At 39.2% G+C, this 26,752-nt stretch overlaps 4 protein-coding genes across 6 annotated transcripts; 2 read left to right on the top strand and 2 right to left on the bottom strand.

Annotated features, from left to right (window-relative positions):
• The first annotated feature begins 83 nt into the window (after positions 1 to 83).
• cep19 (centrosomal protein 19) lies at positions 84 to 2,079 on the top strand. The gene is made up of 2 exons (XM_088349444.1): positions 84 to 329; positions 1,402 to 2,079. Exons 1-2 carry the CDS (start codon positions 200 to 202, stop codon positions 1,743 to 1,745), a joined length of 474 nt encoding a protein of 157 aa, XP_088205570.1. The 5' UTR covers positions 84 to 199; the 3' UTR covers positions 1,746 to 2,079.
• Positions 2,011 to 6,636, bottom strand: ing5a (inhibitor of growth family, member 5a). The gene is made up of 8 exons (XM_088349442.1): positions 6,484 to 6,636; positions 5,867 to 5,938; positions 4,415 to 4,581; positions 4,046 to 4,157; positions 3,858 to 3,957; positions 3,297 to 3,432; positions 3,131 to 3,192; positions 2,011 to 3,061 (listed from the first exon to the last, which is right to left on the bottom strand). Exons 1-8 carry the CDS (start codon positions 6,518 to 6,520, stop codon positions 3,022 to 3,024), a joined length of 726 nt encoding a protein of 241 aa, XP_088205568.1. The 5' UTR covers positions 6,521 to 6,636; the 3' UTR covers positions 2,011 to 3,021.
• Positions 5,953 to 12,563, top strand: plekhb2 (pleckstrin homology domain containing B2). Of its 3 annotated transcripts, none has more exons than XM_088349440.1 (9): positions 6,133 to 6,178; positions 7,068 to 7,116; positions 7,682 to 7,729; positions 8,168 to 8,320; positions 8,395 to 8,497; positions 8,612 to 8,651; positions 8,756 to 8,842; positions 11,215 to 11,329; positions 11,398 to 12,563. In XM_088349440.1, the coding sequence occupies exons 1-9, from the start codon at positions 6,176 to 6,178 to the stop codon at positions 11,532 to 11,534; spliced, it is 735 nt and encodes a 244-aa protein (XP_088205566.1). In that variant the 5' UTR covers positions 6,133 to 6,175; the 3' UTR covers positions 11,535 to 12,563. The 3 variants fall into 3 exon arrangements, with proteins under 3 accessions (XP_088205565.1, XP_088205566.1, XP_088205567.1); XM_088349441.1 differs by lacking the exon at positions 6,133 to 6,178 and adding an exon at positions 6,873 to 6,982 and having other exon boundaries at positions 7,069 to 7,116; XM_088349439.1 differs by lacking the exon at positions 7,068 to 7,116 and having other exon boundaries at positions 5,953 to 6,178.
• Positions 12,557 to 25,893, bottom strand: ankrd29 (ankyrin repeat domain 29). The gene is made up of 10 exons (XM_088349438.1): positions 25,719 to 25,893; positions 25,427 to 25,537; positions 22,466 to 22,564; positions 17,935 to 18,033; positions 17,761 to 17,859; positions 16,466 to 16,564; positions 16,294 to 16,392; positions 13,111 to 13,206; positions 12,869 to 12,967; positions 12,557 to 12,802 (listed from the first exon to the last, which is right to left on the bottom strand). The coding sequence occupies exons 1-10, from the start codon at positions 25,728 to 25,730 to the stop codon at positions 12,680 to 12,682; spliced, it is 936 nt and encodes a 311-aa protein (XP_088205564.1). The 5' UTR covers positions 25,731 to 25,893; the 3' UTR covers positions 12,557 to 12,679.
• Between the last annotated feature and the right edge of the window lie 859 nt (positions 25,894 to 26,752).

Here is a 26,752-nt window from a genome sequence, read left to right as displayed (position 1 = left end):
TGTGTAACCCAACACACTCTATTTGATCGTCATTTATTACGCCAAAGCAGGCGAGTTTTGGCCAAAGAGCGAGGGAAAGGGTCCTAATCAAAGTGGCTGCTGTGTTTGTAAAGTACTTGTATAATGCAATATCAGTGAAAAATTTTACATTTATATACATTTTGAGTTTTTACTGCGTACACTGAGAAACAAATGAAAGATGCGTTTTGAAGCAAAGCGTTGTGGGGTGCGCTTCGGCCCACCTTCCATAGTATTGATTTATAAAGACACAGAGACGAAACAAGTGCGGAAACGAATTATTCCTGTGAGAAGCTTCTCGGGGGATTGCAGTACGTTCAACTATTTGTTTTTACGTGTCATGTTTTTTTTTGTCGTAAAAACTTAATTCGAACACAAAACTATGATTTCGTTGCATGGATGTCAACAAGTTAATCTAGTGCACTGACGAGGTTCGCATACCTGTCAACCTGTACGTTTTTGCCGTAAAAAGTACGTTAATTATGCATTTTAAGACGCGTACGACGTACAAGAAAATCTGTAGGGGAAAACGCAAATTAAGTCAGGTATGGGTACCATCCGGTAAACACCGACTATCACAAAAACGGCAAATCAATCGAGTCTAACGAGTTTGCCGCGGTAGCCTCTATCTCGGTCTCGTTATTTTTCGGTGCAAACGAAGCGATCGGTTTGATGCTACTGTGCGCATGCGTCTGCCGCCTGGGGATTTCCCATCATGCACCCCCCCCCCCCCAAAAAAAAAAAAATATGGTGTAAGATTATTTTGTAATTTGTAAGGGAAAATATGACAGTTTGTACGGGCATGGAGCCAAGGAAGATGACAGGTATGGGTTTGTGTGTGGTGAGGCGGTCCCATCCTAATCATTAATTGATTGGCAGAGCTAGAAAGCAATATATGAACTGTAGTATACGAAACGTTTTATGGTTTTACCTTAAATTAAAGCGATGTTCGTTTTGAATACAATTATCAATAGATGGATAATCCTTCAAAAAGAAAGTCAACAAAAGGGGTAATGTTGATGATGTTACCTTGCTAAGACGTACCATCATTCATTTTTTTGTTTGGGGCTGAGGTGTTCGCCAAATCACAATCATTCCCCTCTGCTATGAGAACTGCCTGCCCCTCTTGGCATCTGCTCAGTATTGTAATGTTTTCAATACTTATTAGGTTAATATATAATCTGTGAAAATCAGTGATCTAAAAAAATAATAACAAACTGTAGAATTAAATAAGAATTAACACATTTACCTCACTGCCTCTGCACACTCTCACCTGCCTCCCCAGACTGTACGTCACTGGTTTAGCGGCAGAAATGTTGTTTTTTCTGTATGACATTGTTTGCATAAAGTGTATACATGAAAACTGTTTACACTCCACTGCAGATTACAAATTGGCTGCTGAAAAACTGAAAAACAACCCACGACATAGGGAGTACCTGCTGGGAGTTCCTCAGAGCCAGCTCGAGCGGTTGCACATCATCTTGCGAGAACACCTTCGAGGCTTCAGTTTGCAGACAACCCTGGCCTCGTTGGAGGTGAACCTGGATGAGGACCTTAACAAGCTGGAGGATGAAGCACTGGCTCGCAAGAAGAGCCACATGGACGAGCTGTTTGAGAGAAACCGGTCGCACCGAGAAGACCCTGATTTTCTTTATGACCGGGAGGTGGATTTTGCCCAAGTGGATGATGAAAATTGCAGCTGGGATGAAGAATCTGACGGATTTTAATATTGTCAAATAATGGCATTTATGACTCTGAACTGTAATGCTGTTGAACTGGGAAACTGATTCAAGGCAGACATTTGTCCAAAAATTGCCAAATTAGGATTATAAACATCAAGATGAACGACTTCAAAAATCCCAATGTATCAAAACATAGCTTGTCAACCCATTGATGGCATAATTGTTAACAACAACAAAAAAAATCATACTGAAATATATTTGATGCAGCTCTTGTAAGATGTACTGTAGACACACAACGACAAACAACAGATGAATAATAGGATATTTATTTGATATATAAAATACTGAAAATAGAAATACCATGCCTTTGGCCCTTTTATCTGTTGCTTAAATGATTAATGTTGACATTCAACTATGAGAGAGAACACTTAAAGCTAAACATTCTTTTTACTGACAAAAATGGCACAACAATCGGACACATTTTTTTCATATAGTTTTAAGTTTTGTAACGTGATTCAATAGAGGGACATTTGTTAAAAGTGCTTTTAGTATGACTGAACACCAGTACCACAATACATTCAACAAGGTCACATTTTTATCAAATTTGATAACAAATATAATTAAAAAAAAATCAGACTAGGGACGTCACGTTCTGGTTTGAGCGGATTTGATTTTTTCTTTTTAAACATCTGTTGGAGGTAGTAAGTTGACATAATATCTGACTTTTTAATTCACTGCCACAAATTTCAATGTGGATGATCTAAAAAAAAAGCTCAATTTCTCAGTAAGCTATTATAAAAATAACTCTTCAATCGAACTTTCAGGTATCCTAAAGCGTGGTACAAATTAAATAGACTACTAAAACAGAGGAGCCGCAACTACTCCTACTATAGCAGATGTGTTGCTACGATGCAATCTTTTTGCTCCGGCATTGACTCACTTCTTACCAACCTGAAAGTGAGAAGACGTTTGCAGTTACGAGGCCTTTGCTACAAAACTACTCAAGGGAGCAGAAATAGCAAGCATATTTAAAAGGGACTCTGCATGATGCTGAAGTGAAACCATTATGGATGTAATGGGACATTATTTCATAAATGGATAACTGAAACTGCCACGTTCACTAGTTTTGTCGACTGTCAACAAACGCAGTGCGGCTTGTCTTTGCTCCCTTTCTAATACTTGTAATTGCACCCGGAGTTGCTACACACCTAAAATCCACATTAGATCTTTAAAGGCAGCTTGTATAAACAAGAACTAAAATATATATTTCTGTATATAGTGAAATTATTTTACTACCGCAGTATACAAGACACATTGATTCTTATTTCTTCTTCTTGTCTTGCGTGCATCGTGGACAAAACCTGAGAGAAAAACAATACTTTAGTATCAAATGAGAAGAGGTGAACAGCGTTCTGTGCTGACTTCCTTACCATTTCCCTTTGGGTTTTGTGGCAAGGTCGACGCAGGCGAAATGAAACCACTCGATTGGACACTGGCCACAGGAATTTGTAAGCAAATTCAATAAAAATAATACTAAAGCCCAAGCTTATTCAATTGGTAATTATAAAACATCACATTTTCCACACGAGAACTTACGTCGGGATTGTCGCAGCCGATCATTTCCCCGTAAGAAACCTGGTGACATAAGCAGTAGGTGGGCTCGTTGGGATCCACCGGCATGTCCAGGACATCCGAAGGCTGCATGGGCAGGAGGGCATCGCTCAAATCTGGGCTGCAAGTTTCACACATTGCAAAAAAAACAAAACAATCAGTAACTTAATGATCAATATGAGCTTGCAATTTTGTGCATCTGCTGTTAAGCATGTGTAAGCATGACAACAAATTCAAATTTCTATTGCAAAACTCAGTGTGTATGAGCATCCCTTGGGTTTTTTTCCTTACCAAGTCTTTTTATATAATTCTCATGCAGCCTGTGTGTGCATACCCACAGGGACTTTAAAGGTGGTAGATTTTAAAAAGATGTATCTTTATACATGAATGTTTTATCTAAACAGGACTTTCAGGTGCTATACAGTTTAATATGGTTTATTATAGATATTTAACAATAATCTATGTACACAACAGCTGACAGGAGACTAGGCTCAGGGCTGCGTAAAAAAAACACAAAGTGGCACATAAATAAAAATATTGAGTAACCTGTTTTTCATCTTTTTCTTTTTCGGAGAATCTTCATCAGAACCTTTTCTCCCCCGTCCCCGAGAGCCACGCTTCTCTTTGAGTCCGCGGGATTCGGCTTCTGTTGGCACAAAATAGACAGACAAATAAATAACACCATAATGTGATTTGTTTTACAAAATTAGGTCCACTGCTGAGAATACACTGACTTTTCACTGCTCTTCCATCTGTGCTTTCGTAACCGCTCACTTCCAGTTTCTCTTTCAGCTCGTTCTCAAAGCGAGCCAAGTCTGCGTCCAGCCGTCGTATGTGTTTGTCCACCTGTGTCAAAATAAATAATATAAATATATTTCCCTGCCTCTGCTTGGTAGTTTTATTCTCAGTAATCAAATTACAGTACTGCTCTTAAAGTGAAACACCATTTGCTTTGTGAGGCTGTTTGACTTTTCAATGGGTTTTTATTAGTCTCAAACAGTGGATCTGATAACTAGTCGGTAAAAACATTAACATAAAAAAATCCATTTATTTCCCCAACATGTATTGCAAATTGTTAAAACTCTCCAATTTTTGTAACCTACCATCTCATAAGTCTGCATCGCCAACTGCACTTTGTCATCACTGAACTCTTTGCACTTGCTGTAGGCGTTCTGGATTTTCTGCAGGTGCTCCACTCGTTGCTCTGATGCCAAATTCTTCACCTTGGCTACATACTCCTCAGCTAGCTTGTCAATCTCTGCCTTCTTTTCTGTGGGGACATAGACATATTTGCAATGTTCATTAATTCTCCAGCTGTTTATTCTCACGAGGGTCACAGGGGTGCTAGAGCTAGTGATGGGCAAAATGAAGCGCATCTTTGAAGCTTGTGTCAAGCTAAAGTGGGCGTGACAAACGAAGACAGAGAATCTGGAAAAATGAAGCCTTGTCTTGTCTGAGTAAGTTTCCAAAGATTCTAATTCTATGCTTTAATCCAGGCATTGGGAACCTATGGCTCACGAGCCAGATATGGTTGTTTTCATTGGTACATTTGGCTTGGAGGAAAACGCGACATGTGAAAATATCCACTGAAGCATTCCAGCTCTGATTAGCTCACAATTCATTTTTATGCGTGCATAGCCGAAGCAGCGCTGATAATAATGGATGTTCAGTCCAGTAAGGGCAGTCTTGACTACAGTTTATAGTCATTGTTTACAACAACACACACTGTTTTGGCTGTATATTGCTAAGGAATCCTTTATAAGGAAGCTCATCAAATAATGTATGTTTAATGTTGAGACACTTTATGATAAAAATCCCACAGGAGAGAAAAAAAAAACAGCCAAGCACTCAGACAAATTTGACCTGGTGAGCGGTAAGGGTGGCCTGATCTCTGACACATAGAACCTCCCATCTTTTACACGCGCCCCAATGCACTGAAGGGAAACACATCCATAAACTTTTCATTTGCCTTTTTTGTGACATTTATACAAAAGAACTGCTTGCACCTTGTTTTGAAACCATTATTTACGAAAATAATAGGTTGAAATGAGCCTTAACGATTTTAAGTAACTGAGGGAAGGAGACACGTTAAATAGGGTATATTTATTGATATTGTACACAGGGTCTGGCCTCAAAATTATTTCTTAAATTTGATCAAATCATCTAACATCACATAGGGGGGGTTAACATGTTACCTGCTCAAAAGTGATTTATATACGGTGTGCATTACCGTTCGATTACATTCACAAATACAAGACGGAATGGTTTAAGTTGTATTACATTCCCAACAAATGCAAGACGAAGTGGTGTTGGTTATATGTTCGCCATTACATTCCCGAAAAGTGATATAAAAGTGAGATAAAACAAGGTAACAAGGTAGTAGCCAGTTCGGCTCGAGTTCTGAGGTCCTTGGTTCTATACAAGGTAAAAGTGGTTATAGTAGCCAGGGGATGCAAATCTCGGCAAGGATGCATTTCTCGGCACAACACCGCCCTGTTTTCTAAATGTTGCCAAAAAAGGATGGCTCTGACACTCTCATATTTTAAGATGATCACCTTCTGTTCTGTGGTCAAGGTCTCGCATCAGTGTGAAGTTTCTCTGCAGCTCACAAGGAAGGTTTTCAATACCTTGAATCAGATGAGAAGAATATTAGTTTTTTTATGAAACATATTTGCTATTATTTGAATTGCATGTTATTAATTTGGAATCATTTTTCATGGGTTCCAATTATAATATTCTGATTTCCAATCTCAGTATTTATTCTGAAAACTACACAGCTCCAGTACATAATATCGTCAACATAAGGATCAACCTGGCGCTTAAATGGTTACTAAAAAAGGCGGTGGACACAGCCAACAGGTTGCATGGTGAGTCACTTTATTTACACGCGAGATTTTTTTTTTAATCACAATTCATCCAAGCCTTTTCTCTAAACTGGCACTTTTAACTCATGAGTAACTAGTTTATGAAAGCGTGGCTAACTCAACTAGCATCACTTCTTAAGCAGCAATTGGAAAAAAATGCTAAATGCTAAACTAGCTCGCGAGCTGACTAATTTGCTTTTGCCTAACAGCCGTGAACGGCAATAAGTACTCATGTCAACTATACGCAGGATAAAAACTATCAAGTTGTCGTTTAATAACGCGTACTATAGTTTTGGTCCAATACTCACTATCGAGATAATGTTCCAAATATATTGCCGTCGCCATTTCGGATTAGTTGAGTGCGCGCTTGTGTGTGCGAATAACGTCACGTCGTTAGCGCTGGCAAATTGTGGGGAGTACTGTAGAAGTCAAGGCGCGCCTGTTTTGTTACACTGGCTCAACCGTTGAGGTGGTGAGTAACAAAGAAAAAAAAAGAAAAACAGGACTGAGGTAAAGCTTCAACTGAATACAAATGTACTCGCTTGTTTTTTTTGTACTGATAAATGAGTGGTAAATTATAATATCCATATTATGGTTTATAATTCAAAGCAACGAGGAACGCTTTTTGTATAAACACCACGTGACTATTATGGGATACAAGTGAGCAAAACGAGGACACCTATTTATTTGCTAGCACTTTCTAAAGCAGTCAGCTGATGGTGACGTCATTGTAAATGAATACTGTACTGTACCTCTGTTTGGACATTTTTGACTTCCTAATACTTGGACTATACTGAGAAATCACTGGAAGCGTTCATATTAACTCATTAGAATTACTTTTCTTACATTTTCATCCAGAGGAGTTTTTTAAACATCTGACTTCCGCTCTTAGGTTTCAATTACTAGCCTCCCTAAGCATTTCCACGGCGACAGCATACAAGGCAAGTGCGACTTTTTTCTGCAGAAATAATGACGCACTTTTTATGGTATGGAAACAGATGATTTAAATGCTAAAATGCAGAGACAGGTCAAAAATCGTGAGCCAATACACGTTATGCTATATACATCATGATAATGAGCGAACCGTTTATTGTTTACTAATTGTGTGCCTGAAATCAATCAGGAGTTTGCAGTCGTTGGTTAACTATTACTGTACTTGCACGAACAATGAGAATTAGGGCAGTGTATTTGAAATGTATTGCTAAGGCTACAGTGGTCACAAGGTTTTGTTTGGATGCACCACACCCGCGATGATGTTCACTCTGACTGTGTCTGTTAAGCTTTAAAAACAAACAAAACAATCACATATAGTATTTGACATAAAAACTGCTGTGACAGAAGAAAAAATACCAACAAAATGTGTATACAGTACTTGGATCAAAACTATCTAGTTGATCCACTTTTAATTCACATGCATGTCACCTGCGTAGACAACAATATATTATTTATTCACTTGAAAATTGACAATCTTGCAAGGCTGACAAGTTTTTATATGTATTTGATCAGGTGCTTCCAATATGGCTATGGTGAAGAGTGGTTGGCTCCATAGGCAAAGTAAGTGGCATTGTATTTGTAGTGCATTGGTCGTAATATTGATTCTCAACTCCGTGTAAACCAGGGGTCTCCAACGTTGTGCCTGTGGAGGTTCCCGCTGACCTGTTTTGATGTGCTGGGTCATTGTGATTTTCTAGCAAAATGATTTCTTTAGTGGTTGACTGAGTGTATTTAACTCTACTTCCTACGATTAACCCGGTAATTACATAGTAACTACTTAGTAATAACATCATTTGTTATTTTAGAAATGCACATCAAACTGCGTGCCCTTTGCTCTAATCAGTCACAAAAAGTAGCTCTCAGCTTGAAAAAGTTGGAGAACCCTGGTGTAAACTGTCTGTTGAAACAAAGATCTCAAGTAAAGCTGACAAAAATGTACTGAAGTACCACACCAAAAGTATTTGTACTTTCCCTCCAATGGTGCATCATCATCAACAGGTACGATATTGCGGCGCTGGAAGAAAAACTGGTTCGACCTTTGGTCCGATGGCCGTCTGGTTTTCTACAACGATCAACAGCGACGGGACATGGAGGACAACCTCCACATGAGGGTGGACTGCATTAATATCCGCAGCTCGGCTGCGTGTCAAGGTGCCTTTTCATCAACCCCATCACAGAGAAGAGAAATTTGTTCCCCAACATCTTTTTCATTCTCTGGGTTGCAGAGTTAAACCCTCCCGATGGGAAGAAACGTGATGCTTTGTTGCAGATTGTGTGCAGGGATGGAAGAGTCATCAGCCTTTGCGCAGACAGCGCAGATGATGCAATGTAAGACTCTTTTACCTCACTGAATCACTTTTGTTTCATACTGTATATTTCATGTTGTTTACATTGGAACGGAAAGGATTGTAGTTTCAAAATGGCCTCCTTTCTTCATGACAGGGCATGGACAATGGCGCTGCAGGATGCCAGAATTAACACGGTGAGCATCTGCTGATTTTTAACTTAGATTATCGGTCGGCAACAAGAATCAAGCTTGTGGAACAGAATTTCAAAACATCTTTACTTTTATCCCAAAAACTTTAGATGGTCCTGTCCCCTCAGATGGGCTTTTCGTCGGAGGTGATGCACTCCGCTCCACCGCCATACTCGGAATATGCGCCCCCACCTCAGGTAAAGGCACGTTCTAAGTCAACGGATCAAGTGCGTACAAACATTTTCAGTCCCGCATAGGAGAAAAAATGAATAATACAAGAGCCACACGCATTCTTATATTTAACATTTATATTAAACTGATACCTCAATAGTGTTTCACAGTGATAAGGACCTTACAACCCACCAGAAAATAGCCGCATGTGCTAAAAAGCGGCTTAATCTCATCCCACATTCACAATAATAAATAAGTAAATAAATGAAAACCTGGTAATTTTTAAGTATTAAGTTGTGTATCATTCTATCTACCCTGGTCATATCTCTTGGGAGGGGAGACCGACAGCAAGACAAACACATTAACAAAAACAAAGAAGAGAAAAAAGGAAAAGTAGCAAAAAAAAAAAAAAAACATGGCCAACCCAAATGCCCAAACACCCAAACAAGTTAAGCACCTCAGCACCCAAGTTGGTCATGCTTTTGTCCCTCCAGATGATACAGGACACAGGAAAGCGGCCATGTCACTAAGTTGTAAATCATTAATGTGAAAAATACATGTTTTAATTTCGTTTTTCTTTGTTTGTTTTACTTTTGCTTTCATTTTTTTTTGAGGAATTGTAATTTTATTTAGTTATTTTTATTTGTAACTGAAATCCAAATAACTTAGTACAAGATTAGCTCAGAATTTTACAATAATACTCATCTTACTTAAAAGAAGTTGCTTTCAAAACAATAGATGGGTAATTTTTGTCTTTGAATATTAAATTAATGTGATAACCATTCCCGTTGTACAAATAATGTGTAAAATACTTAAGGATCTCTCCTTTATGTTTAGTTAAATAGGACCTCATTTTTATTGTTTTGTTTAATTATATACTATACATTTTCCTACCAAATTCTGCAGTATTTATTATTATCTTGGAAATTGTTATTTTTTTTAATCCTTGTTTGATTATTCTGTGCCAATTTTGTTTGTAATGATACGATGTTCAATAAAAAGCAAAAAAAAAGAATAAAAAATGAAATCTGTGCACTGTGTAAAACACATTTCTAAACAAGTGCCAGTTTTATTATATAGCGTGGACTGCAGAAAAATAGTTGGCGGGCTGGTAGGTTGTGGTTCAATGGCTGAAAATCCCAAGGCCATCTGTTCCCATCCCTATTAGTTTGGATAAGCCTCCCTCAGGTTGGTTTATTCTGTGCTTTGCTCTTATCATGTTTTATTTCTATTACTAGTGATTTAGTTTTTATTATATTTTAACCACTGTGCAAGTCTGTGCATTACGTGTTTCGGGTTGTTGGGTTGGGATAAAGGAGGGGATATTATCGTCCTAATCTACAATAAATATTTTTATACAACACTTTGAGTTATTGCCTGAAAATTGCTTTACAAATTGATTTGATTTTGTTGGCGCTGCAGGTCTCTTTAAAACAAAACAGTCATGCTCAGAGAGTTTCTTCCCCAGGGCCATCCATCACCACTCTAAACCTGCGTGCAAAACAATGAAAATATAGATTTTGTGACTTCTTTGGGAATTTCATTGCACTATTTTTATGATGCACTATTTTTTTCATTGCACTATTATTATAATTTAGGCCAGTCTCAAAGCACTACACAGTGTTCATTTTACCTCTGAAAAGTGATGAGTCCCGGGGACTCGCATGCTCAAAAATCTATGGGTCCCAACAGAGATCTATGGGTCCCCAAAATTTAGTGTTATCGAGGTTGAAATTGTAAATCGGTGACAAATATATAATTAAAATCTATATTTTCATTCAGTTTTAATCATCAAATTATTAATTCATTTTCTGCATCAAATTATTGTTGGTAATATACCGATTAAAGGGATAACCACAAACCTGTCTTTTTTAAAAATTTTCTCCTTTCATACTTCCTTTTTTTCTTAACTTCTTTATACAACATAATAATTCGTAATATAATGCATCAAAGCAAGTGAGCCGTTTGAGAGCCGGCTCTCTTGAATGAGTTAAGCCGAAAAAGCCGGTTCTCTAAAAAGAGACGGACTTTTCACCACACAAGAGATCGGCGTGCAGACGAAAACCCGTACCGCAAGACCAAAACAACATCTGCCGGATCTGCCTGACGAAAAGTTTGGAGTGCGGTAAATCTTTGTTTAAAAAAAAAAAAATGTAATCGGGTAATAATGACAATTTTGTGTCAAAAAAGTCGCGTCCTGGGGACGCACGTTGATTTGAGACTATGCGTCCCCAGCAAAAATTATGCGTCTAGGACACAGGGACGCGGGCAAACGAGAACACTGACTACATTGTAAATTCATTTTTTCAAATGTCATTTTACTCTTTAAAGTCATGTCTAATCTTGGTGCATACAATGTTTATCAATAACATTAAAGACAAATCGATTTTTCCATCAGTACTACACTCAGGGTCCATTTGGCGATTACGTGGCAGCGTCTCCCCAGGCAGCACAGGTTGTGTACGCTGCGGATGGGCAGCCCTACGCGGTTGCCTACCCTTACCAGTACCAAGGTAGTGCTATGAAAATATTGATTCATTGATTATTACTCATGGTTACTAATGGTTTTGTTGCCTGGTAGGTGGGTACGCCACACCGGGTGTCAACCACGTAGTGATTCAGGAGCGCCAGCGCGACAATGGCGGCGATGTGGCCATGGGAATGCTGGCGGGAGCTGCCACAGGGCTGGCGTTGGGTTCTCTCTTCTCCGTCTTCTAAGTAGTCTCTTGTTCGGTAAACTCCGACAAAAGGAAAATACGTATATCATTTCCCCACACAGAAGTCTGCTTCCTCTCTGGTTATGACATGTTTTTGACGGCCCTGGAATGTTCACTTCGCTGCACTTTTTCAAAAGCGAGCAATGATGGCCGTCCTTATAGTATGGGATGTCAGGCCACTTGAGTCTTTATTAACCTCATATTAAAATCAAATGAAGTTTAACTTTAAATTTAAACATAGAGAAAAATGTTACGTATTTTTCAAATGTTTTGACTTGGTCTAACATTTATTTGGGGTTGAAATTGTTAATTTAATCTAGTTAGGGTGATAAGACCTCTGCGGTCACATTGTAAAATACAAACACAACACAGTTCTGTACTTTTTAATTTAAGAGCCACATCATTTATTGTTTTTGGGTGGCTGTAGAACAGGGTATGTTGAATTTGGAAAACCCATTTAATGATAAAATTAGCTCTCCTTGTCAATTAGCTAGAATCAGCATTTAGCACATAGACTGTCGTGGCTAATTAAATATTTTTGATGTACGCCAGCTACACTCCTATTTATTTGTATCCAAAGAAAGAAAAGTGGCTTAATGTATTTATCTGATGTCATTTTATTAATATTTTTTTAACAGTACTCTTCACTTTTCTCAGGCTGAGGCGTAAAGTGAATAGAGATGTCAAGTTCTTCTTTATTTTAAGTTTAATATTGGCAGCTGCTTCGTGGCATGTTTTTATTTAAAATGTTATGAGACGGGTTTAGTTTTGACTGAAACTTTATTTACATTTATGTTCAGTTGTGTTTGCATTATAAAAACTAGATCATTTGTCTCATTTCAAATTATTATGAAATTGACTGATATTTCTTGTGTGAAAATATAGTAGATTAAAAGCACTTAACTCAAGGATGTTAATATTTACACGTCAAGATGTCAGGATAAATTTGACCAATTATGATTATCCCCAATAAAATTATATAATTGTTTATCCAAGAGATGTATTTTAACAATTAAACGTATCCACAATATCATGACTGTTTATTTCACTCTTGGATTCACAGAATGTTGACGTATTTACTCATCACCGCTTCTGTCAATCCTCTCATACTTATTTCAAGGCGCCACTGTTGTCAGGATTCGATTTTTAGTGCAAGCAAACATGCAGACATGAGCAGTGATTGTCATCCGCCATCACGTTCAAAACTTTGGGACGCAGGACCCTCAAAATGCGTTGGCTTTTGGCTAGGTCGGCTGGAAGTTTCTCGTTCTGTAATGCACAAGAGGAAGTCAAGCGGAAGGCACTTCCTGTTTCTGGCATCATTTGGTTCTCCACCTCGTTGGCAAGTGAAGGGTCAGCGTTTGCGTCGAGAAGAAGCTGAACACTCTGGATGCTCCCACCTACCACGGCGGCATGGAGGGCTGTGGAGCCATTCTGTAAATAACATTTCAAACACATAAACACTGAGCTGCATCTTTAGATTACATTACATTGTCATTACATTTGTTCTGTTCAATGGCCGAACTACCCTAATATGCCCATGGGTTTATTTTGGGAGTTGAGACATGTTGGTCTACCTTGAGGAGACCAAGGGAAGGAGAAAACTTGAGAAGCTCCTCAATGACACTCCCGTGTCCCTTGATTGCCGCTTTAAATAACGCTGTGGAACCATCCTTGAGACAAATAAGGCAAATAATATCCAATTAGATAGGTTTATTGTTTAGTAAACAATTAAAATAAGTAGAGAAGACAATATTTAATTTTGAGCTAGCAAGGAGAACAGTAGAGGTTTGTACACAAACCCTCAAGATGCAAAAATTCCAAACTGTTCTAAAGGTCCTCCCCCAGGCCCTTTCTTTGTATTGAATCTCCTAAAACAGATCAGCCCTAAGAGTTGTGGAAATCAAAGAACAGCAACTTAATTTGCCAATAGTCACGATGATGTAAACGGTGCATAATGGTCAAAATAATTAACAACCCTGGCATCCTAAGCAATTTCCTTTGCAGGTGTCCCATAATAAAAATAGATCCACATTCTTCAATGTAAGCAAGCAGAATAAAAACAAATGCGAACAAACATTAAATTATTTACTTCTCATCAATACAATCTATTTTATTTTTTAATCTTTTAAACATTGTTCTATTTTTTTTTAATCATATGTAATCATTCAGCAGATGTAGAAAGGCAATGACAGAAAACCTTTTCCTGTTGCCTGAGTGGTTGCTACTGATTGGTCCATATTAATCTTAGATTATTAAAATGTGTCATGGAGTATATCGTCACTATCGCAAGAGTTTTCCAGCTATATTAGTTTTATTATTTTATCATAACATTATTACTTTGATAATCACGTTATTCATTTAGTAGTCATAAATGCACATCATATTTATCCACATGATTTACTTGCTGACTGTATTCTTTCACAGGGTTGGGTAGGGTTACTTTAACTTGATTACTTTCAATTACTTTTGGATTACTCCAATACCAAATATGCTAATAAAAGACAAAATAAACTAAATATGAATAAAATTACTTAATTTTGTGCAGGCTTGGGGAGTAACGGAATACATGGAACGGCAAAAATGATGTTGGCAAGCTGTTTGGATTTATTTTCATTTTGTTTCTGTCGCATTTTATGTTAGTTTTGCCGGAGATCAAAGAGATCAAAGCCAGGAGAGAAAGCTTACTACGTGTTGTGAGTCATAATTTTTTTCATATTTAGTTTCTTTTGTGGGCAGCACGGCGGCGCAGTGGTTAGCACGTGTGCGGCACAGTTCTAAGGTCTTGGGAACCTCCTGTGTGGGTTCATATCCAGTTACCGGACTTACTGTGCGGAGTTTGTATGTTCTCCCCGTGCTTGCGTGGGTTTCCTCCCGGCACTCCGGTTTCCTCCCACATTCCAAAGACATGCATTTCAGGTGGATTGGCCGGTCCAAATTGTCCCTAGGTGTGAATGAGTGAGTTGTCTGTCCCTGTGTGCCCTGCGATTGGCTGACAACCAGTTCAGGGTGTCCCCTGCCCACTGCCCAATGATTGCTGGGATGAGCTCCAGCACCCCCGCGATCCTACTGCGGATAAGCGGTGCAGCAAACGAGATGAGATGAGTTTCTTTTGTCTTTTATTAGTATATTTGATATTGGAGTAATCCAAAAGTAATTAAAAGTAATCAAGTTAAAGTAACCCTACCCAACCCTGTTCTTTCATATCAGGGTACTTTCCCTGGAATGGTCTCAGCATACAACTTTGAAGATTCAGCTGTGTGCAGAGCTATTCTAATGTACAGGGACTCCTTCTTTTTGCCTTGTAATATGAGTTATGATTGTCTGTCATGCTTCATGTTTCTTTTTTGCACATCTTCCTCACTATAAGAGAGGGGCACAAACATTTTTGCATGCTTTTGGTGGGGAGCACACTCCTGTCTTCGGTGGGGGAACGCTTTTCCATCAATTGGTCCGGAGTGAATTCTAATGTACTTTTATTTGTTTTAAAACTTTGTAATAAACGTCTTCAAATGAACTTTATTTTCCTTCGTCCGAAAACTCGGTCTGGTCCCGGAAAATGAACATTCGGAGTGAAAATGATTTTCTGATGCCAACATTATTAATGTCACATGTTCAGGCTTCCGGTAGATCAAGTGTGGACCAGAAGAAAGGTCTCAGTAAACATAGAATATACCATGTACAAGTATTATACGGTGCTAAACTGACTAAGTAGCCCAATATAAAAGTTCAGTCTTGCTTCTAAGGCCAGGCTATGATAATATATAATATATAATAGTGTGGAACCTCGGTACGAACAAATCGGAGTCCGAACAAAAAATTCGAAACATTCTTACTTCGTAGTTCGAACAAAAATCGGAGTTCGAACGCCGGTACGACAGCTATGGCTAACTGTAGTGCAGTGGTACCGTCTAGGGGTGGATGTTTCACATCACATTTTTTTTACTCCTTTTAATTTTCTCAGGTGCAATTGCACCTCCACTACACTAGGGGACGTCCGAGATTAAACAAATGTGTAGCAAATGGGCTGAGTTGCAGAATTTCGTTGAACTCCACCACCCTGATGAAGCTGCAGCCACCAGAGTCATCAATGACTTTTACGACACTGTCATGAACCACTTCCGAAAAGTGCTAAAAAGAAGGCAGAAGCAAGTGTCATTGGATAGATATTTTAAGAGAAAAGAACATCCTGTAGCCGAGTCATTCGTAGCAAAGAGATTTGAACGTGTGAGCACCCCTCAGACAGAAGAGCTCCCCGAAGTTTTTATGGAATTGGACTCTCCTTCCAAACAATAATTTTCCTTCCTCCTCTATCCCTCTCCACCGTCCACCTGCGCCTTCTGCTGACCACCACAAAGGTAAAAAATCCTATTCATAATTCTTTTCTTTATCCTTTTTTTTTATTTTTACACGTTCATGTTAGCGTAATCTTTTGTACGGAAGATTACGATAACGCCAACGTACGATTAGCCTGGGTTACATTTATGTTTATGTTATTTGTGTCTTAAAGATAAACAAAGGTAAACATTCAGGGTGTTGGAACGAAACGATTTATATTATTTGTAATGGGAAAAATGATTTCGGTGTTCGAACAAATCGCTTTTCGAACATGGGTCTGGAACGGATTTTGGTCGAGAACCGAGGTTCCACTGTATTATGTAATGTAATGGGATGCATAGTTTCATATTGACTATCTTCTCTTCACCTAAGCCATTCGGGTGTTTCCACAGCAACAATTAAAAAAATCCAATAATGTATACTTCTCTGTAGGCGTCTCGATCTGCACCGCGTAAGAGGAGCACTCGGACCACCTCGCTGTGTCCCATCTGAGCTGCCATCCAAAGGGGGACCGTGCCATCCTGTGAAATATTTTTTTTTCTCACATATTTAACTTTTGGAAGCGATAATGTGAGACTGAAAAAGCGCTGGTACCTCTCTTGGTTGGTTCACTTTGGCCCCGGCTGCCAGCAACTGACGGAGGACAGTCACATGACCACCCTGAGCGGCGAGGAAAAGAGGCGTGGCCCCATCCTGCAGCAAAAATACAGGAAATAAAATACCGTAAATTCCGGACTATAGAGCACACCTGATTATAAGCCGCACCCACCACATTTTAAGAGGAAAACCGATTTTGTACCTACACTAGCCGCACCTGTATATAAGCCGCATGCGCCCACAATAAAAAATGTAACACAAACATAAAATTAACCCAAACCCGACTTTAAGTCCCGAGATTGAAACAAAATTTAGGTTTGAACAATTTTTCTCGATAATTTTAACAGCAATTAAGCATTTTCACAATTTCGTTATATCTGACAATGTCCTTCATTAAAGTACACAGTCCACAGCCGGCAAAATGAACGGAAAATGATACTGGTACTTAAGGTTTGATGCAGACCTGCAGAGTCCGGGTCCCGTTGAAAGTAATCCAAGGAAAAAAGTGTATATTTCCAAAGGTAAGGGTTGGAAAAATATATATCCACTAAATATATATCTCCCGACGGCCAGACCTTTTCGTTTCATAAATCACCACGATGGTCCTCCTTTGAAATCCGGCATTTTCTTTTCGGTGGCGATAGTTTTTGCTTTCAGTCTGATCTGCACAGTTGAAACACCTCGGCCATCTGCTCTCTGTGTGTTCACCCAGTCTTCTTGAAGGTCTTCCAGTTCGGGCCACCTAGTTTTATTACCTCGGAAAGCTTTTTTCGCCTTTTTAAATTTCTCCAGTTCTTCCCGCTGCCGTTTCCAGCGTCTCACCATCGATTCGTTTATGCCAAGTTTACGTGCAGTAGCTCTGTTTCCTTCTTTATCGGACTGCTCGATTGCTTTTAGCTTGAAAGCTGCGTCATGTGCCTTTCTTTTTTTCATTTTGCATGTTGAGGGTATGTTTACGCTAATTTCATTTATGCACAAGCCAAGAAGTTGCTGTCTTCCTCGGCGCATATATTCCACCGGTCTAAATACTACCTTTTGTACTCGAGCGCCGCTGGCAACCGTTAGAAGAATTACATAAATTGGCCGCATAACTGAATAAGCCGCAGGGTTGAAAGTTTGGGGAAAAAGTAGCGGCTTATAGTGCGGAATTTACGGTATAAGGATATTCAACTTTGAGCAGAATTGGAAATGATTCTCTTTTCTATCTATATGAATAAACATAAGTATTATATTGTGCTCGATAAGACAAGTTAGGAAGACAAATCTCCTGAGGCGTGACATTGCTTACTCACGTTCAGTTCATCATGGACGTTGGCACCATTTTTCAGCAGCGTTTCCACTACTTTGGCATGTCCGTGCTGGGAGGCCGCTGTGAGAGCGGTGCCTCCTTCCTGCCACATAACCAAAGGTCACCGCAAATGCTACAGGCAAGAGATACAGCAATCGTGCCAATAACAGATACACACCTTTGTTTGAAATTCCGTGGAGGCACCGAATTCAAAGAGGAACTTGACGATGTCATTGTGACCTTGCTGGGAAGCAAAGAACAGAGCGGTAGAACCTGTCTGCAAAAAAAAATGATAAAAATTTGTAATTAAAAGACACAACAGTAAAGGAAAGGTTCAGTACCATGCTCACTAAATCACTCAAAATTCTGTCTTATTGTGGCGCCAATAATAAACAAGATAAAAACATTTTTTCTTTCTCCACAAGTTCGACGAATACCGCGTTGTGAGATGTGCTGGAGCTAAGATGAGCAGTTTTATTCCAAAAGAGTATTCTGGGCACAAATGAGCAACAGAACAATGGTTTCTAAGATTCACGAGTGTGCCGTCAAAATGGCTGACAATTACTTTTATACTGAAAGGGTGATCCCAAGGACCAAAACCTAAGGAAAACCAAACTAAGACTGTATTTTTCCACTGGATAGGAGCATCTTTGTTCAAAGAAGTTCTAATGGGAAGTAATAGGATGAGACCAAGCCTCGTCCAATAAAAAAAAAAACTGCTGAAAAAATAAAGAAACCTTACAAATGCTAGTAAAGAAGGAAGCAACTTTTTTTCCTCCACTTTTTTTTTTTCGTATGTTGTGAGACGGTCAAAATACTGCGATAAGCACTTTCTTTGAAGTGTCATTACAGAAGATTTCGGGCACAAACACGTTTCAGGACAATGGCAGCAGGATTCACAAGTCAAATTGTCAGTCAATTACTTTTATACTTGGTGTGTGGTTGATAGAATAAAAACATCGTCCATCTACAAAATAAAATCAGACAATCATGACTACCCGTAAATTACGGACTGTAAGCCGCTACTTTTTTCCCAAACTTTCAACCCTGCGGCTTATTCAGTGATACGGCCAATTTATGTAATTTTTCTAACGGCCGCCAGCGGCGCTCGAGTGCAAAAGGTAAGATTTAGACCGGTGGAATATATGCGCCGAGGAAGACTGCAACAGCATACCCTCATCATGCAAGTCGCAAAAAGAAAGGCAATGACGCAACTTTCAAGCTAAATGCAATCGAGCAGACCGATAGAGAAACAGAGCCACTGCACGTAAATTTTACTTTGCGAGCGTGTTGCTAGCGTGTATTTAAATAAGGGAGCGTGGGATGACGTCTACATGACAAAGTCTCTTTCCCCTGCTGGGGAAGACGACATTGAAGTCGTCATTTTAAGGAGGAAGATGAGGACAGTGTACCGTGGTTTGAACAAGTACGGTATGTTTTCTTTACAGAGCCGTTTGATGTGTTGCGAGCGTGTTGCTAGTAGCGTTTTGCTACCCTTCACAGGAAAGTTGTAATATTATTATTAAAGCTTTGAAAACTCTCTCGGTGTATCGTCTTTCTTTCTAAATATGTGTGACCATGTATAATATGTATTTACAACTGTATATTTTTGTAATGTATTTATTTTAGAAACTTATTCTGATATGTTTTGCACGAGCAAATGAGAAAGAAGGGGCGGGGCAAACGCGGGCTGACGGGAAGTGGAGCAAAGGTGAGACGTGTTTGTGGACGCGGCCGACAATAGTGGATATATATTTTTCCCACCCTTACCTTTGGAAGTATACACTTTTTTCCTTGGATTACTTTCAACGGGACCCGGACTCGTCTGCATCAAACCTTGAGTACCGGTATCATTTTCCGTTCATTTTGCCGGCTGTGATTTTCGGACTGTGTCGGGTATGGGTTAATTTTGTGTTTCTGTTGCATCATTCAGGGATCAGAATGGAGATTTTCATTTTCAGCTGAAATAGCCAGCGTCCAGGAATATACCAGGGCGGATGCAGTTCAGTCCCTGCAGCTTGTGCGACAATGCGGCCAATTTTTCTAACGGCCGCCAGGGTGCGCCAGAGCAATAAAGGAAAGAGTGAGACAGTCGGATTTTGAATTTGTTTGCTACGCAAAAGAAAAAGTGAAAAAGTCGGAATGCCTTTGGGGTTCAAAAACAGCGGAAATCCGCGGATCCGCGGAAAATTCTGATCCCTGATCATTTTAATGTGGGTGCATGCGGCTAATATACAGGTGCGGCTTGCGTATGTACAAAATCGGTTTTCCTCCCGAAATGTAGTGGGTGCGGCTTATAATCAGGTGCGCTCTATAGTCCGGAATTTACGGTATATACGCAGTGACATATTTCAGTACAGTACTCACGAATGTTTCTATATAAGTACGTTTCAGGTAACTAACTACCTGAATGAGCAAATAGTTGCCTCTAGTTGCGAAGGCGTTTCAGGATACAAAATCAAAAGTACAGAACATTACGTGTTAGTATTCACCGCGCACAGAGTTCTACCTAGACACCTGATGCGTAAGCATGCTCTTCGTGTCCCCGTTTGTAAACAGTCTATTTGATGGTATCGCTACGAAGAGCTAGCATTCGCAATGGACCCCACGAAAGACACGCAAAAGAGTGGACAAGAAGAGAAAGAGGAAGAGACTTTGTCTGGCCTTCGAAATTAAGCAAGAAATATTAGAAAGGTGTAAAAAAGTGAAGCGTTTTGTCTACAAGGAGTAGGACGCAGCCATTATTTCAACAGCCTGTTTTAAAGACATTTGGGAAAAATTCCACAAAGTTGGAAATAGTGGAACAAAATCCCCCAGAAAAACCCATGTCATTTCAGGCTATCGCTCATTATGATGACGTTTGCCTCGCACATTTCCCAAGGACTGGCAAAAGCAGACGTCATTGGATCAGATTTTACAGAAAGGCGAGGCAAAAAACCCCCCCAAAAAACGCTGCTGAGGACCGGTAATCAAAGAAGCCAGTTAAAATGGTAAATTGATATCTTTATTATTTCCTTTACTGTTACTACTACTACATTACGTGCCGCTTGTTTTTTGTTTATTGTGCAGTAATCTAATTTTAACATGTATTTGTTCCATGTTCTGAGGCTCTCTTATGATTCATTAATAAGTGTCATACTTTTACGGGGCTTGGAAGAGATTAGAGCTTTTACATTCAAAAGGCGCTTCTACTTACAATATATTTCACGTTACAAAGCTACTCCCAGAACTAATTGAATTCGTAAGTAGAGGAACCACTGTTTTTGGAACATTTGGAAGTAAGACTGGGAGAAAGGCCGCCATTTTAAGTTAAAAAAAAGGCCCGTTTGACTAGTGCTTTTGCATCCACGAATGAAAATCAAGTCTACGCTTGTGATTGTTTCAATATGTTCCTTTTTAAACAACCTGTCACACGTTTCGGGTGACCCTTTTCCCTTATCAACGTCATAATATCCACACAACAAATCCTTAATACTTGGAATATTTTGACATACAGTGGAACCTCGGTTCTCGACCATAATCCGTTCCAGAACCCTGTTCGAAAACCGATTTGTTCGATCACCGAAATCATTTTTCCCATTAAAAATAATGTAAATCTTTTTAATCTGTTTTAACACCCTGAATGTTAACCTTGAATGTTTAACGTAATCATAAAGTTAACCCAAGCTAATCGTACGTCCGCGTTATTGTGATATTCCGTACGAAAGATTACGCAAACAAGAAAGTGTAAAAATAGAAAAATCAGGTCGTTTAAAGGGCATCTAGCACCCGGGTCTCCACAACAAGTGGTGAGCGGTTCATTGAAAAGGGGGCTCCGTTACAACACCCTCAATGTTGGGCTCCGTTCCAACACCCTGAATGTTTACCTGAATGTTCAACTTAAAAATAATGCTAACCCAGGCTAATGGTACCTTTGCGTTATCGTAATCTTCCGTACGAAAGATTACGCTAACATGAACGTGTAAAAATAAAAAAATCAGGTCGTTTACAAGTCATTTAGCACCCGGGTTTCCACAACAAGTGGTGAGCGGTTCATTGAAAAGGGGGCTCCGTTACAACACCCCGAATGTTTACCTGAATGTTCAACGTAAAAATAATGCTAACCCAGGCTAATCGTACGTTCACGTTAGCGTAATCTTCCGTACGAAAGATTACGCTAACATGAACGTGTAAAAATAAAAAAAATAATTATGAATAGGATTTCTTACCTTTGTGGTGGTCAGCAGAAGGCGCAGGTGGACGGTGGTGCTATTATTTCTTTCTTAAATGCAATAGTTGTACGCACTACTTTTCTTTTTTCACCTCTAGCAACTTTGCTGCCTGCACTGACTTTCTTCGGAGGCATAATTAGGGGTAAAAACACTTCGTACACCTATATTAAAAGCGAAAGCAAAACGAAGCACTTCCGCACGCGATAACAGTTGGTCACGAAAACAGTGATCTACACCCGTACGCCGCTCAGCATCGCACCCTAGCGTACGCACTCACGCATTACCGGCGTTCGAACTCCGATTTTTTGACCGAACAGCAAAGCAAGAATTTCTCGAAATTTTGGGTCGGACTCCGATTTGTTCGAACTGAGAGGCATTCAAAAACCGAGGTTCCACTGTACTGGAGAATATTGGCTTTTCTTCATCCTATGTTTTACTCGTACCCACTTTTGTTGCCCAATGTGCCTTAACAATATTATGCACAACATATGATTTTACCTCTCTCTGGTAATTGATATCCGCTCCTTGCATAATGAGCTCTTTGACGCACTCGTTGTGGCCCCCATAGGATGCCACCATCAGCGCTGTTGTTCCACACTGAATACAAAGAATGTCAAATTTATCTTTACAATGTAAAAAATAAAAACATCATAAATAGACAGTGCTATGGAAGTCGAAGATCAAATAAATGAAATGAATAATGACAACTTTACGATATAAAAATATTTGACTAAATAACCAACAATTATATAGTTATTAACTTTAAAATAGGGTTTCATCATTATGAAATATGGGCTATTGATTCAAAGTTTTATCATGACTATATATTTCACATTTTTCTATATTTTAGATCAGAGGTTTTTTATCTATTTCAAACCCAGAGCTACTTTTTGTTACTTATAAGCAAAAAAACGCTGCCAGTTTGATATGTTTGAAAACCACAACTTATGTTATTACAATGCTATTACCAGATTAATTATTGGAAATACGGTTAGATAGATGGATAGATAGATAGATAGATAGATAGATACTTTATTCATCCCCGTAGGGAAATTCACACAACCAGCAGTATCCTTGTGTTGAAAATAAATCAATAATAAAGTAAAAGGAATATAATACATAAATATCCAATGTAACGTGTGGATATAGAGTATTATAAATAGTGCTACATAAAATACACACTGTTATAAAAATAGGGTTATATGCAAATTTATGGGTGTGGTTTAATGTGGGCTTTCACTCTCCCGGGTGGAGTTAAAGAGCCTCATGGCATGAAGAAGAAATTATCTCCTCATTCTGTCTGTGGAACAAGACTATGACAGCAGTCTGTCACTGAAGGTTAAATCGAATCCATCCATCCATCCATCCATCCATCCATCCATCCATCCATCCATCCATCCATCCATCCAACTATCCATCCATCCATCCATCCATCCATCCATCCACTGTTAAAGGTGGGGTGCGTCGTTTGAGGTGTCCTTAAAAAGTTAAATATTTTCTCTATTAAGTATGTGTTTAAAAATGCCCAGCTGAGTTCAAAGAGCCCTTATGCCTTATTTTCCAATGTGCCTATCTGTTTTAATATTACTTTTGTCAGAGCTTTTCGGGTGGAACACATTAGGTTCCAGGGAAAGGTGGCTAGAGGGAGAGATAAAGAAGGCCCAGCAGCGACTCCACTTCCTGAGAGTGCCCAGGAGGAACAACCTGAAGGAGAAGCTGCCGGTAAACTTCTACATAGAGAGCCTCTTAATGTAAGGCATCACGGCGAGTTTTGAGCGATGCTCGGCAGTGTACAGGAAAGCTCTACAGAGGATTAGAAGCACGGCTCAAAAGATCACCGACTGCCCCCTGCCCAGCCAGGATTACATTGTCAGTTATTGCTACCTCAGCAGAGCTAAACACATCCTGAAAGACTTATTACACTACACTACCAAATGCCTGTTCAGATCCCACAAGACCCGGAAGAACAGACTGAGGGATATACCAGTATTCTTCCTCAAGGCTATTAACACACTAAACCACAGTTTGAGACACAGTTTTTAAGTGTAATATTCAGTTTCTAAGTCCAATATTTCGATTTTATGAGCATTATCCCATTTTCAAGTGCAATATGCTAGTTGTTTATATTTTTTTCATTTTAGATGTGAATACATTATATTAGAGGTGAATACTTGTTATTTTCATATTCTTTTGAAATGTGTATTTTTCCAACTGGAGTGCAACCCTAATTTCGTTGTAGCAACACAATGATAAAAGATAATAAAGGTGATTCTGATTTTGTTGGAGAGGGACGTTATACTTGTCCATTTATTTCTAAAAAAAATTCTATTTGTCAGTGGAGCATAAGAAAAGGCCTGCTTCTAATAAAGTCCAAACACGGACAAAAAAATACGTTTTTACAAGCTTGTCTAAGAAATTTGCACGCACAGGATGAACAAGATGCTTAAGGCTGCAATAATGACGTTAACAGAAGATGGCGGCAGAGAGTAACCAAGTTTTCAAATCCCGCATCCTACCTTCAAAGACTATAATTCACCCTCATTTCATTTTTCTCAGCATTATTAAGCAAAGCTCCGCGATCCACTAAAAAAAGGTCCGTGACCCAAAAGTGGGTTGTGACCCACCAGTTTAGAAAGGGTACTGGGGCTTCGAAGCTAACAACCATAGGTTTCCATAGTGAATGAGGTTTATTATAAGAAAAGTTCAAAAATTAAGTAGCTTGGACGTTCATTGTATAAGGAAAAAATACATACAAATATAATTAAGTAAAATTTTCTTATTCAAACTATTAATTCATTTTCTGCATTAAATTATTGTTGGTAATGTACTGATTAAAGGGATAACCACAAACCTGTCTTTTTTCATTTTCTCATTTTATACTTCCTTTTTTTCTTAACTTCTTTGTACAACATAATCATTCGTAATATAATGCATCAAAGCAAGTGAGCCGTTTGAGATTCGGCTCTCTCTAATGAGTTGAACCGAAAAAGCCGGTTCTCTAAAAAGAGACGGACTTTCTTTCACTACATAACGACCACGGAATGATGCATGATGGGAAATCCCCAGGCGGCAGACGCATGCGCACAGTAGCATCAAACCGCTCGCTTTGTTTGCAACGAAAAAAACGATACCGAGATAGAGGATACCGCGGCGAACTTGTTCGATTTGATTGATTTGCTGTTTTGCGATCGTCGGTGTATACAAGATGGTACCTATAATTGACAAATTTGCCTTTTTCCGTACAGATTTCCTTGTACGTTGTACACATCTTAAAATGCATAATAAACAAACAGCAAAAACGTACAGGTTGATAGGTATGATATTGCAATCCCCACCTCAGGACGGATTAATGTCGTATCCTGGGGGGTTTACAGGACTACAATAGGTTTCCTGAAAGGCGGATTTGTGTGTATTTCCTGCCTAGGTAAGGGTCTGTTTATGCACAATTGCAGCTCGTACTTTGTCCCTGCAGTCCGCATCCACTCGTCCACTATTGAGCAGCAGTTGGAGAAGAGCCACGTTCCCCCTGTGGGCCGCCCAGAACACGGCATTGGCGAGCGGTGTGTCCTTCTGAGGACACACAAACAAACAAACAAAAACACAATTGCTATCAGACGAGTCCAAGCGTTTTAACTGCAAACACTTGCACGTGGCGTTATCACACCAAAGCAGCCAATCGCATTGCCCATGACGCAGGAAAACACAGTTAAGGAGGAGAGGACACGCAGTGGGACCTGCTTTCACCCTTTACCTTGAAAGACATCCTGCAGATTTCACGCAATCATGTTTTTTCCTCGTGTTTCATTGTGAGCGATTTGAAGTGTTGGCATCCGCACCAGCACAGCAGACAAGCGATGGCGAGCGTGCCAAAGAGTAAACAAGCCTTTCATCCGCAGTCCTGCGCGCACACACAACCGCGCGCACGCGCAATCAAGCTCCTGAAGATACACTTTTTTGGCCACTGGAGGTCACTGCTAACACGCAATTGAAAACCCTTTTTAAAGAGCCACATGGATAGTGTGTATTCTTAGGCGCCTAAAAGTAGTTTAAAAAATGCAATTTAAAACATAAAAAAAGCATTTTTTGATTTACAAAACAAGCCAGTTTGATACATATTTTGAAAACCACAACTTATGTTCTTACTATGCTACTACCAGATTCATTATTGGAAATATGGTCAGATAGATAGATAGATAGATAGATAGATAGATAGATAGATAGAAGCAAAAATTCACAATACACACAATAAAATAATAAGTGTTGGGCCGTAAGCAGGGTTGGGTAAGGTTATTTAACTTGATTACTTCAATTACTTTTGGATTACTCCAATACCAAATATGCTAATAAAAGACAAAAGAAACTAAATGTGAATAAAATGACTAAATTTTGTGCAGGCTTGGGGAGTAACGGAATACATGGAACGGCAAAAATGATGTTGGCAAGCTGTTTGGATTTATTTTCATTTTGTTTCTGTCGCATTTTATGTTAGTTTTGCCGGAGATCAAAGCGATCAAAGCCACGAGAGAAAGCTTACCACGTGTTGTGAGTCATGATATTATTCATATTTAGTTCCCTTTTTTAAGCATATTTGGTATTGGAGTAATCCAAAAGTAATTGAAAGTAATCAAGTTAAAGTAACCCTACCCAACTCTGGCCGTAAGTGCAGCAAGGCCTTCTCTGCTGGCATTAAAACATATCTGAATCCTGGCAAGTCATGTTCATTACTATAGCCCTTAATCACAAGAGGACTCAAGGGCTGTACAGGCTACAGACTCCCATCACTCC

The sequence above is a fragment of the Urocampus carinirostris genome, chromosome 12, assembly GCF_059441175.1.
Source record: "Urocampus carinirostris isolate Australia breed hairy pipefish chromosome 12, RoL_Ucar_1.0, whole genome shotgun sequence".
Classification (NCBI taxonomy): Eukaryota; Metazoa; Chordata; class Actinopteri; order Syngnathiformes; family Syngnathidae; genus Urocampus; species Urocampus carinirostris.
The sequence above is the reverse complement of the archived record's forward strand: the minus strand, read 5'-3'. Positions and strand labels throughout refer to the sequence as shown.